The 13,062-nt window shown below is 42.0% G+C and overlaps 1 protein-coding gene across 1 annotated transcript; it reads right to left on the bottom strand.

The window, feature by feature from the left end:
- Window positions 1–11,000: 11,000 nt before the first annotated feature.
- On the bottom strand, window positions 11,001–11,552 carry LOC101991716 (ferritin heavy chain). The gene has a single exon (XM_005369735.2). The coding sequence runs from the start codon at window positions 11,550–11,552 to the stop codon at window positions 11,001–11,003; it is 552 nt and encodes a 183-aa protein (XP_005369792.1).
- Between the last annotated feature and the right edge of the window lie 1,510 nt (window positions 11,553–13,062).

Here is a 13,062-nt window from a genome sequence, read left to right as displayed (position 1 = left end):
GGCTGATGAGGAAGGGGGACTTGATTGGGGGAGGGGGAGGGAAATGGGAGGCGGTGGCGGGGATGAGGCAGAAATCTTTAATAAATAAATTAATTAAAAGAGATCACAAGACCAACTCAAAATTAAGTATTTGTGACAGAGCATCCTAAGATATGTTACAGAGTAGTGACAACTACCAGGTTCATATTCCTTTATTTAAAAATTCTGTTTAGTAGCTGTTCAAAGTTAAAGCTATACCTAGGGATATTTGTCCCTAGGCCTCTCTAATATGGCAGCTGTGCGTTGGCTCCGGTGAGCAAATCTAAAGTAGTGAAGGGAGCAATAGATGTAGGAATATCTTAAGACAAGGATATAGGTGCTGTGGCCCTTTCATCTTGCTACTTTTCTCTGCCCCTCTTCTCCCCCCTCTCTCCATGCTGCTCATTGCATTTTTTAAATAATTCAATAAACTGCATGATTTGGGAATCTTACCTTTGTATCTGAGCCTTTGGTTTTTATTTTCTTCTATACCCTCCTGGCAATGTATTTGAAGGCTGAAGAGTCATCAAAGTAGTTTCCACGTGGGACAAGGAGAAAGCTCTTACCTTTTAAATATATATTTGTATAAAAAATGACCAGCTCTGAGCCATTCCTTGATAAAGAACTTGAAATATAGGCAAAGCATGGATGTTTGAGGAGGCTTAAGTAGCGATAATACAAAAAGGACACAAGTTTGGATCACTGTAGTATTCAAATCTGAAGAAACTGAAGCAGAGTCTCCAAAATCTTCAAACAAAAAAAGATATGATAATTTGGAAATGTTCAGTCCAAATTACATGTAAGGATATAGGAAATGAACACTTTCAAGCATGTATGATCTTAAGGAAGATATTATCTCTCAGTGCTTGGAGGAGCTACATGAGGATTAATTCAGTAACAAGAGGTGACAAAACTACAGCTTTAAAACTGATTGAGAACACTTAAGCCCTTATGTTGCAAAACCAAGACTGAATGGCCATCTAAAAGGCAGATGTTATGCAATTATTGGCAAAGAGATTGAAAATGAACTACACATATACATTTTAGTATATTAAATCATCTGTATTTGCCTTTAGCTTATTTTTGTTGTTTGATAATTTTATACATGTATATGCAGTATTTGATCAAATCTTCCATTTACTTCCCTCTGATTCCTGCTATATATTTTCCTTCCAACATCATGTCCTCACTGAGTTGAGGCCACTTAGTTCTGCCTGTATGTGCATGGGTGCAGACCATTCACTGGAGTGCGGGGAGCATCTCAAGGGCTATATCTCTGAGTAAAATTAACTGACCCCTACCTCAAAAGCCATTAACTGCCAATAGCTCCGCAGTTAGTCATGGGACTTTATGAGCCCCTTCCATGTCCATCCTGGAATCTTGGCCGGTCTTATCTGATACAAGCCTTGTGTATACAGTCACATCTGCAATGATTTCAAGAGTGCAATAACCCCATAATGCCCAGCATATATTGACTCACTGCAGATATCCACTACTTCTAGGTCTTGGAATCTTTTTGTTCCCTTTTCCACAGTAATCACTGAACCTTGGTGGTAGTGGTACAAATGTGCCATTTAGAGCGTAGCATCCCTACCCTACAGCGAAAAGAAGCATCCATCATGAGGGTTGAGAGATGTGCCTAACTATGGGTTTAAAGTTAAGACTTTAGAGAACAGTGTAATTCTATGTCCATCTAGCAGAATAACAATATCAGGTTCTTTCCTAGAACCTATGATCTAGCCATGGGTTTGGGGCACAGTTAACAGTACCAGGTATCATATCCATCTTACTTAGTGGACCGTAAATCTAAGAAGGAAGTGGCTGGTTATTCCTGCAATAGTCATGCCACTGTTGCACAATTGGGCATATAATACCAGGTCAGTCATTATTGGAACTTGACAGCTTGCAATTATGTGAGGCTGAGAGCTGTCAGTTTTCATAGGCCAGCCAAACAAGGGAAAGCCAGGTCCCTTACTGGCTGTAAGATGCTGTGTGGGCTGGGTTTCTCAAGCAAAATTCTTGGAAGCCATAGTCAAACTTGATACAAAACACTAGTGGCCAGTACCTGGTGTTACATAGACTTGTATAGAAGGTAAAATAAGCTGAATGTTTGTCCAATAAGGGATTGAGGAAGTGAGACACCTCCATTCTAAACTGTCATCTGCACTTATCTGATTTTAAATCAACAGAAATCAGAGACCAAGGATCTGTTTGCCACCTTTCAGTATCAGGGACTCTAAGACTAATGGAGACATGAACAAAAGGGACAAGAACTATTCTTTACCCGGAACATAAGAGCCATACTAATTTATTTATTCATTTACTCCCCTTTACCTGGATAAAATGTCTAGGTACAATGGGCTATGAATCAATAGGGATACTTTAGAGTAACTAAGTTTTGTATTGTTTGAATGATACATATTGTAGTGCCCTGAAGAATATACATGCTTTAATGTGGCAGCAGAAAATTAAGTCCCATGTAAGGGTTCCCATGGAGACAGGGTCTTATATAGTATTTTCAAGAGAAACCAGAAATATGGAGTTTTATGAAAGCTCTCCCAATTAAAAACTCATTAACTTGCCAACATCTTGGTTTTTAAATACTATTTTCCAAAAAAAAAAAAAAAATGAACTAGGACTCTTTGGAGAAATGGCTAATTCCAGAACAAGAGAAACATACTATGAGTCTGGAGCATTTTAGAGCACAGAAAATAATGCTTTTTTAATTTTTTATACATTTTTATTAAAATAAAAGTACCTCATTTTCTCCCTTCCCTTACTTCCCTCCAGCCTCTGCCAGGTACACTTCCTTCAACCTTTCCAATGTGCCTCCCATTCTCAAATTGTTTGATTATTCTCTTTTTGTTTGATTATTATTGCTACATACATTTACATTTGTATTCATACACATATGTGTATATATATGCATACATATGTGTATATATGCATACATATGTCTATAATATTTAAAACTGGCTCAGTTGGCTTTTGTTGTCACTGTGTATATATTTTCATGGTTGATCATTCTGTATTGAATAACCAATAAGGGGTCTCATCCCTGGGAAAGGTTAATTCCTCCTCTTCTACTGGTCATCAGTTAGCTATAGCTCTTTGCCTAATGGTGAGACCCCATGAAATTTCTCCCTTCCATGTTAGCATGTCTTTTGATACTACCACTGTTCCCATCTTGTTTTTGGAGTAATTTCTCAGGGAGAATGTTTCTTAGCAGTCTTCCTGGTATTCTGGCACTTGCAATCTTTTTGCTCCTTCTTCCGTGATGTTCACTGATCCACACTTGCAGTAGTTGTGATGCAGATGCATCCATTAGAGCTGGGCGCACCACAGTCTGCTGGAAATTTGCCAGGAAATGTAGCTTGTGAACATAGAGGATTTGTGGGCCTTGGGACTACATAAGAAAGTGGATTAACCCTATTGGTGGGGGTGGGGGTGACACAGCTCTGAGACTGTGACAGCAGAGGAGCTGACCCTGCCCTCCCCTCATCTGCCAGGCTATGGCATGGGTGAAAGAAAGATACCCTTCCCCACTCCTCAGGCCTTGCTGCCTGTGGCGGGTGAGAGAACTGGCCCTGTCTTCACCAGCTGCAGCATAAGGAAGGATGGCCTATACACCTCCCAGAGCAACACAGGAGCTAACGCTTATGGTGGAGGTGTGGGTAAGCTGGAGCAAGGGCATGGCTGCAGGAGAACTGGCCCAGCCCATTGCTGCTTTTCTCATTGGGTAAGCTAGCTGAGGATGAGCGAGAGGTGGTGGGCTTACCAACACAGCTACCACCCAGGCCCAGAACCAGGGTTTTGAGTAGGCCCACGTCAACATCAGCTCCATCTATGATCTGCTGGGGCACTTGAAGGGGCCCTTCCTGCATATTCAGAGTTACAGGATCTCCGCTACATAGGGGATCAGCAGGATATTCAAGAGGAGTCCCAGTAAGGGCCCAGCAGAAGCCAGAGGCCTCAAACCAGACCAATGACTCATTGCAGTGAACAGCTGTAAGTAAAGATGTATGGACTAAAGGGTACATTGTGTGATTCACTGTATTGCACTGTAGACTCTACGACAAGATGTTTCTTCTTTTTTCGTTTCTTTTAAATCTTATTTTGCTTCGTTTTGGGATGGAGCGGTTGCAAGAGTGGAGGAGAGATATAAAGGGGTGGGGAGATGAATGGGATCAGCTTGCATGATGTGAAGCCAACAAAGAATCAATACAAATGTTTTTTTTTTTTTAAAAAATTGTTTTATGTGCATGTGTGTGATATGTACACACAAATGTGAGAGAGGGTTGGGGAAGAAACAGGAGAGAGAATATGAATTGCTGGAATGTATCAAAGGGACGGAAGAATTAATTTTAAGAGTCTTTTCAAGGGCAAAATATAGAGAAAAACTAAGGAACAAAATTGCAGTCTAGAATGATAAAACAAAGTAATAAATAAATATAAATAAGTTCATATAGAAACAGAAGTGATTGAATAAATCAGTGATAAGTTACACATTTTCCTTATAAAAGAATTTCACATACTATGGGTAGATAATCATTCTATCTAGATGATGAGACTTAATTTTTCTTTCCTGCTTCTAGTGTATAAATTGGATTTAATGACTTACATTAAAAATAGAGTTTGGAAAGGAAGAAAAAAATAGTATCTTTATGGTGTAAAAGCCTAGCCAACATTACCATAACTAAGTAAGAAAGGATAGATAGACAGTGCTGTCAAATTGTCGGACAAAATACTTTTGATTTTATGTGTCAGAGGAAGACCCTTCAACTCCATGATCACCACTTGTGGCCAGAACCCCAGCACTCGGGAGGCAGAATCAGGCGGATCTCTGTGAGTTCGAGACCAGCCTGGTCTACAAGAGCTAGTTCCAGGACAGGCTCCAAAACCACACAGAAACCCTGCCTTGAAAAACCAAAAGAAAAAAAAAAGAGAAAAAACACCCGATAAATCCAAATTGAGAAAATTTCAACAAAGTATATGAAGAATAATTTGTATTCATTTATTTATTAAAAGTTTCCACCTCCTCCCCTTCTCCCATTTCTCTCCTACCCCCTGCCTCTCCCTCTCCCTCTCCAGTCCTAAGAGCAAGAAAGTCAGGACTACAAGGGGTGTGTCCACCCACTGAGACGGTGGGACTGATCTAATGGGAGCTCACCAAGGCCAGCTGGACTGGGACTGATGGAGCATGTGATCAAACTGGACTCTCTGAATGTGGCTGACAATGAGGGCTGACTGAGAAGCCAAGGACAATGAAGAATAATTTTTAAAACTGACAAAAATCATAAAAAGGCTAAGTAATGACTGAAGAAACATGACATACAATATGGCATCCTAGATTTGAACCCAGAGTAAGAAAAAGCTATTGATTAAAAAACTGAGATCTGAATGCAACACGGAGCTAGTTAATAGTGATGTGCCCATTATAATTTCTTACTTTTGAAAGATACAACAAGGTTTGAAGGAGTCTACTGTTAGATGAAATAGGGGGAAAGAGGTTTATTTATTTATTTATTTATTTATTTATTTTACATTCAGGGACTGAGGAGATGGCTTAGTAAAGTGCTTGCTCCGAAAACATGATAAACATGATAAACATGATAAGTTCCCATTGCTAGCACTCATGTAAAAAGCCAAGCAAGGTGGTAAGCATTAATCGCAGCTGTGAGGAGACAGACAGGAAGATCCCTGGGACTTGCTGTCCAGCTAGCCTAGCTGAATCAGTGAGTTACAGGTTGAGTAGGAGATCCTATTTCAAGAAATAAGCTAGCCAATAGACATGCTAATATGGGAAGGGGAACGCTCTCAGTGCCTCAACCCTAGATAAAGAATCATGGGCAACTAAAGAATGCCGAGAGCCAGAGGATTATTAGGATTATTAGGGAATTCCCCCTAATAGGGTATCCAATAGTGAGTAGTCATCCCTGAAATTATATAATGCAGTAACATTATTCAGACAAAGCAGGTTGTATTTATTCATTTTGGAACACGCATACACGTGACCACAATGAAAGAAATAGAAGTTATAAATTTGAAACAAACCAATGAGGTATATGGGAGGGCTTGGAGGGAGGAAAAAAAAGAAAAATTATACAGTTATGTTTTTAAAGGGATTAAAAATGTTTAAAAAGAAAGAAAGAAAGAAGACAGACAGACAAACAGAGATAGGGAGGGAGAGAGAGAGAGAGAGAGAGAGAGAGAGAGAATAGAAAATAGAGGATTACACCAGATGTCGAACTCTGGCCTCTATAAACATGCACAGACACATGCACCTATACATGTGAACACACACAAACATCATAATACAAAAGAAAAAAGAAAAAGCTAAAAAGGAGAAATCTACATTTTTTTTTTTGGTTTTTCGAGACAGGGTTTCTCTGTGGCTTTGGAGCCTGTCCTGGAACTAGCTCTGTAGACCAGGCTGGTCTCGAACTCACAGAGATCCGCCTGCCTCTGCCTCCCGAGTGCTGGGATTAAAGGCGTGCGCCACCATCGCCCGGCCAGAAATCTACATTTATAAACTTCGCATTTATAATTATTCTAAAATTAAAAGTTTACTCAAAAAAAGACCTTAGTTTGAACTGAGACACACATTACCATGACTTTGCTCTGGGAGCGTCTCTTAGAGCCTCTGGTTTGAAGAGAAAAGAAAAGCCCCTGTTGCTCCTGAATAGCAACAGATAGCACAGTAACCCTCTGCCACGATTTTAACTCCAAGTTCAGTCTTCCGTTCACTGTACCTGGATTTTCAATCTTTCTCTTCCTTCTAACAAATATCCCAATCATTTCTCAACAATAATGTGATTTTGGGACTTACGGTAGCTATGCTGGACCATGAAATAACTTTAGGCTGGAGGCCCACAGCAGTGGAACAGGCACGTTTGTTATCAAAGAAAGCAAGGTGATTTTTGAATGCAAACCATCACTTTATGTGTGAGAAAATCCTAAACAAGGTCACCAGTTCAGTTAGGACACAATGTTGTCTTAGCTCATGCATTTCTTAGGATTTTTTTTTATATTAGGCCTTCTGAAAGAGATCTTTACACTTATTTTGGCATTAATGTTTATCATTATATCATTTTACACACCCATAAAAGAGACAGAAATATACTATAAAGTACGACTAGACTAATTAAAGTGTGTAAGAGATGGTACGAAGTACTATTAAAAGTTCTTCAGGCACAAATTTTTCAAATGAGTTTCTTTACTCAGAGTCGTGTGGGACTCTGCATGCCTTCCTTCCCGCCACCCAGATACTGCTGTTTCTTAAGAGTTTTCCTCAATGGCTCTCGGGATTTTCAGGCAATAAGGCCAAAGTGAAGTTTGAAGTACATGCTCAGGCAATGCCGACCACAGCCAACAGTGAGGGTAGGACACTAAACGTCCCTATTTCAAAGACATGAGAATATGAAGAAAACTGCGCCTCTTGGAGTCAGTGAAATGTGACACGAAGTCGCACAGCAGCCCTGAACTGGTTTCCTTCCATCACTTTCCACCACGGCAGAGAAACCTGTTTTTCTGGCTTTTGTTACAACTCATAACCCAAACTGACTTAAGTTGAGGCAAGACTTTTAACACTATGTTATAATTACCACTTTCCTTCTGTGCATACCTCACCCTGCTCCCTTTCTACTAGTGAATCAGATATAAACTTCATCTTAACCCCTTTAAGTAATATTTTCTAATATAATTTTCCAAGCCCTGCCCTTTACTCCAGGTTTTTTGAAACAAATTCATCAATAGGCCTCTGATGCTGAACTCAAAGCATGCGTGCACACACACACACTTTGTATAAAATGTAATTCTAAAATACGAAGCATTATATTTGCTCTCCCTGCAATTTATCATATCTCAATATATGTATGTATTATATATCAATATGACTTATTAGGCCTTCGTCTATGGACCGTTGATATTTCTTGGACTTGTGAAAATAAACTAGAATCGCTGGCAACTGATACAAGAAGAAAGTAAAATATACAGATCAGAAACGTGGGGCAAATTCCTAGACGAGAAAAGATTTCGGAGAAATGAAAGGCCGCTTTGTCCTGCTTGTCACACATTTATGGAGAAAAAGACATTTCCTCTTCCTAGGAAAGGAAGCACACGTTGTTGGTGACAACCGTCTATTAAAAAATTTCCTTCTGTGATACAGGGATGATTTTTCCCCGTAGAGGTAAATTATTCAGCAGAGTTCATTTGAATCCGTGTTTGAGCCAGAGATGAAGTTATCAATTTTACCATTTCCCCCTAGTCTGTCCTGCTATTATCATTGCCTGAGATTCTGGTACCCATAGCAACAGCCACTGTTTCAGACATCATTCCCCCAAGCAGCAGAGCATGGCCGGTGACTGGCAATCATGCAGCTGTGTGTCTCAGGGTGCTACGTGCCGGGGCTCAACGAACTAGTTATATCTTACTATTAAGTATTTAAAGTGCACTTATCCAGGAACGGAGAAGGTGGCATACCTAGAAGAAGTTTACCTTCACCTTTCCGTCAGTTGTGTGGCAAGACGGGAAAATAAGGGAACTTTTAGGAAAGGCCAAAGTCTAGACATTAGAAAGTTAAAAGGGGGCATCTTTCAAAAGGCTAAACATTTCCTATCCATTGTCATAACTGTCTCATGAATTCCAGAGCCTGTTTGTGACTGCCGAAACTGAGCCAAAGGGCAGGGACTTAGAGCATGCATGTTTTACTCTCAGCAAAGCAAAGATAAAAATCTGTGGGGGCTGGAATCTGGAGACAGCTCAGTGGGTGAAGAGCACACACTGCTCATGCAGAGGATCCCTGGGCTTGCTGCAGGCGCCCATGCCTGTTATCACACAAACTATCAGTTAGTCCAGCTTCAGAGGAGCTGAGGCTGTTCTCTGGCTTTTGTGAACGCCCACGATCTCTCCCTCCCCCAACCCCTCTCTGTCCCTCTCTCTGTCTCTCTCTCTCATACACACACAACTAAAACTGAACTATATACATATTTTTAAAGAAACAATTGAGTTGCTGCTGTTGGGCCAAGATTTCCCCATCAGGAATTTTTTTCTTTTAAAGAAAGGCTGAAAATGTGACCTGACCAACAGTGACTTATAATGGGCACTCAGGTCTAATCATTGTTAGCCTTTGAGTTTCGCTGATGAGGAAACACCACTTATTCAGGTAAAATCAAAGCCTATATATAGGGCTTAATCGGTGTGTCTTCATTTTCCTGCAAAGTCAGTCACAAGAAAGAGACAGATGCGACAAAGAGGGAGGTGTGTCAACCAACACAGAGCAAGTTTGGGGTGAGCTACAGATGACGCCATGAATGGATTACCACAGAAAATGATATAGTGTCGAATTCCAGTGCGCTGTGTCCAGCAAGCATGCAAGCTGCTCCCCTGCCACCCTCCCCCCCCCAGGCTTTGAAATGAGCTGGAACAGCAGGTAAAGCCAATGTGGGTTTTGTAGCCACCCTTTATTTACTGCGGGGAAAGGGAAGCTACTCCCAATGCAGAAATCTGGGTAATAGTTCATTCTGGGGATTTCCAACCCTCTTATCTTCCCCGGCGAGCTGTGCAATCAGGTTAGGGTCTGCACGGAGGGGTGGGGGTGGGGGGCTGAACAGAGAACTGGACTACCTGCCTGGGTGGTACCTTACTTACTGCCTCTCACAAGTCTCTTTCTAATTCTGAAGGCTTTCATCATATGAGGATTTTGAATGATATTTAGAAGTCATCTCTACCCTGGGCTGGAAGGCACACCGGTAATTAAGGGAACGGCTATAGTGATCAGGGCTGTCTTCACCAGTTTGGGGAATTTCCCTCCCTTCTGGGCCTGGTTATCTGGCTGAATTCCCAGTCTACCCACGCCCTGCTTCTTAACTCATTGATACCCTCAGTAGGAGAGACCACACTGGATCAGAACTATGTTCCCGTCCCAAGTCTATAACTCCCCTTGTAGCTGCCCTTTAAATTCCTACCCTTTCTACTTCCTGAGATTCTTATGGACATACAATAAGAGTATCAATGAACGATCTTGGACCTGCAAAGTTCCACTGTTACTTCAGTTTATTAACCTTGGGGCTATGAAAAAATAGTCATTTTGGTTTTGCTTACCTCTTATTATTGTTTCCCAGGGTAAGCATGTCATAAGTGTTCTGCTGTCTCTCAGGTAGTCTCACTGACTTACCTGGCATCAGAAAATGCTAGTATTTTCATCTTTTAGTAAGTTAATGGGCTTTAGGTAAAGTCCATTTCATTTGAATCCAGTTGTTCTCAACCATCGTACTGCTGCAATACTTTAATAAAGTTCCTCCCATTGTAGTGCCCCCCCCACCACCGTAACATGATTTTTGTTGCTTCTTCATAACAGGAATTCTGCTACTGTTAAAATCTTAATGTAAATATCTGATATGCAAGATATCTGATCGGCGACCCCCGTGTTTAGCAGCATATCTGATCGGCGACCCCCGTGTTTAGCAGCATATCTGATCCGCGAGTCTTGTGTTTAGCAGGATAGCTGATAGCCATCCCTCCACCCCACCCGCCATGTGTACACTTTTACCACGCATCTGCACTTTTCCCATGCTTGAACACCATGGCTACAGGCCGACCACTCCACTTCATTTCACCCACACTTCACTCCCGCCCCATCCCCAAGCTCACACTGTTTAAAAGGAAACGCTAATTTGTTCTCTCCCAGGGCCTGTGAATATCCTTTCCCTCCCACCTACTTGCGCTTGTAGCTGCAAGGAAACCCGACTTGGGTGTGTGAAGAGACACCCAGATACCCGTTTTAGACCTGCAAGGGAATGTCTTTCTTCTTTAAAGGTGAGAATTTGATGCATAGGAATCAACAGGAAACTATTAATATGCTCAGAAAGAAATTTATTGCAAACAGTGCCAGAATAGGATAACTAGGAAAACTTGGGGACATGTAACGTGAGCACCTTGCCTGGTGATCTGAGGAAGATCACTATAGCAGGAACAGTCCCAGTTCAGTTCTCCTTGGTGGTCTCGGCCAGGGTGAGCTTGTCGAAGATGGACTCAGCCAGATGATTTTCTGGAGCCCCCAGCTGGCGCAGGTTTGTCAAGTAGCCACCCATCTCCTTGATGATTTCGACCTGCCGGTTGAGAAAATGGCTCTTCAGGAGCTTGCACAAGTAGATATCACCGTTGCTGTTAGCGAGCTGGTACAGCTGCAGGAGACTCTGGTTGAGCGTCTTCTCCAGGTGGAAAGCACACTCCATCGCCATGAAGCCATCGAACCAGTCGTGACGACCTTGATCGGCAATTCTCCCAAGGGTAAGGAAGCCGTTGCGCTCGCTCAGCAGGAGGAACAGCTTCTCGGTGCGCTCCATCCACTTCTGGGACTGAGTCAGGAAGAAGAGGGCGAAGTTCTCCAGGGCCACTTCTTCACGGTTGCAGAAGAAGGCCTGGGAGAGGTAGATGTAAGTGGCATACAGTTGCAACTGGATCTGAGAGTTGAGGGCAGCGTTGCTCTCAGCCAAGTAATTCTGCTGGATGAACTCTGGCAGAGTAGAGGCCATGGCGGCAAGGGCCCTCACGCGCAGCTGTCGATCGGCCGGAGCTAGACAGGAGCAACGGACTCCGAACTGTGGAGCTGGCGAAAGTGACTGCCTGCAGGAGCCTCACAGTCACTTTTGGGAAAGGAGGAGGAGCTGTGGAACCAGACAGGCCTGGCTCCAGGCTCTGGTCAGCCTCTGACGCAGGACCAGAAGCGGTAACCGCCCAAACCAGTGCCCGAAGACAAGAGATGGCGCCGCAATGGCGCCTGGTGCCTCAGGCTGTTGAGCCGGTCAAAGGTCACGTCACAAAGGAAAGCCAACGGCATTCCACAGTATCCCAGAAGGCATTGCGCGGACCCTCTTAAAGATGTAATATCGTTTAAATTCTGAATAAACAGCCAAGTTCTTTAAATTGTGTGGATAGTTAATTTTAAGGAAAATTATTTGAACGTCCCCTAATCTTGACTGTTTCATTAAAGTAGTTCTTTTCGCATGTGACGCCATTATCTCATATCTTTTCACCTTAACCAGTGACATTGTCTATACTAATAACTTTTTTCTCTCTCTCCTCTCTTTCTTTTCTCTCTCTCTCTCTCTCTCTCTTTTTTTTTTTTTTTTTTTGGTTTTTCGAGACAGGGTTTCCTTGTGTAACAGCCCTGACTGTTCTGGAACTCGCTCTGTAAATCAGGCTGGCCACAAACTCAGAGATCTGCCTGCATCTGCCTTTCTTATGGAGAGGTCAAGAGCAAGTAAGTGGCTGTGTATCATTGCCAATGCTGACACACCGGGTATTTCTAAAGAATTATAAGAGCATGGAGTTCCATCCCCAGAACTTGTAGAATGAGAGAAATGATTCTCAAAATTTGTTCTATGCCTTCACTTGTGCAGTGTCATGCCCCAGCCAGCACATGCATTCACACAATAATAAAATAAAATAATGAAAAGTAAATCAAATTCGTGGGCTAAAGACATGGCTCAGCTATTAAGAACATATACTTCTCTTGCAGAGGAACTGAGTTTGGCTCCAAGCACGTAAGTCAGGCACTTCACAACCAGCTCTAGAGGCATTTGATACTTCTGTCCACTGAAGGCCCCTGCTGTCTAGTACAAATAACCCCCATCCCACCCCCCACACAAACACATACTTTTAAAAATAAATCTTTGAAATCATAAGACAAATCCAGCAACAACAATGAAATGCTGTAGAGTCCAGCATGGAGTTGCATGCCTTATAATCCCAGCATTTGAGAGACTAAAGCATAAGGAATTTATTTCAAGACAATCCTGGGATGCTATATTCCTTGTATTTTGTAATCATCATCAAACTAAAATTTGTAAAATGCATATTTCATTTAACAATTGTAATTAATCAAAAATAGGTCATACAATTATACACTGTACATAGGGCATATTCTTCTAGCACGTCCTGTCTCTCCCTCCCTGTCTAGCCCTCTCCTGTTAGTTATCTTGTTCTCTTCTACTCAGCTTCTGCTCTACTTTCATGGATCTCTATAAACCAGAGCTACGACAA

This window comes from Microtus ochrogaster, unplaced genomic scaffold (genome assembly GCF_000317375.1).
Source record: "Microtus ochrogaster isolate Prairie Vole_2 unplaced genomic scaffold, MicOch1.0 UNK58, whole genome shotgun sequence".
In the NCBI taxonomy this organism is placed as follows: Eukaryota; Metazoa; Chordata; class Mammalia; order Rodentia; family Cricetidae; genus Microtus; species Microtus ochrogaster.
Note: the sequence above shows the minus strand (reverse complement) of the source record. Positions and strands in the feature narration are given on the sequence as shown.

Excerpts from the sequence above, each read along its gene's own strand:
- LOC101991716 (XM_005369735.2), bottom strand. The coding sequence starts at position 11,552 with ATGGCCTCTACTCTGCCAGAGTTCATCCAGCAGAATTACTTGGCTGAG.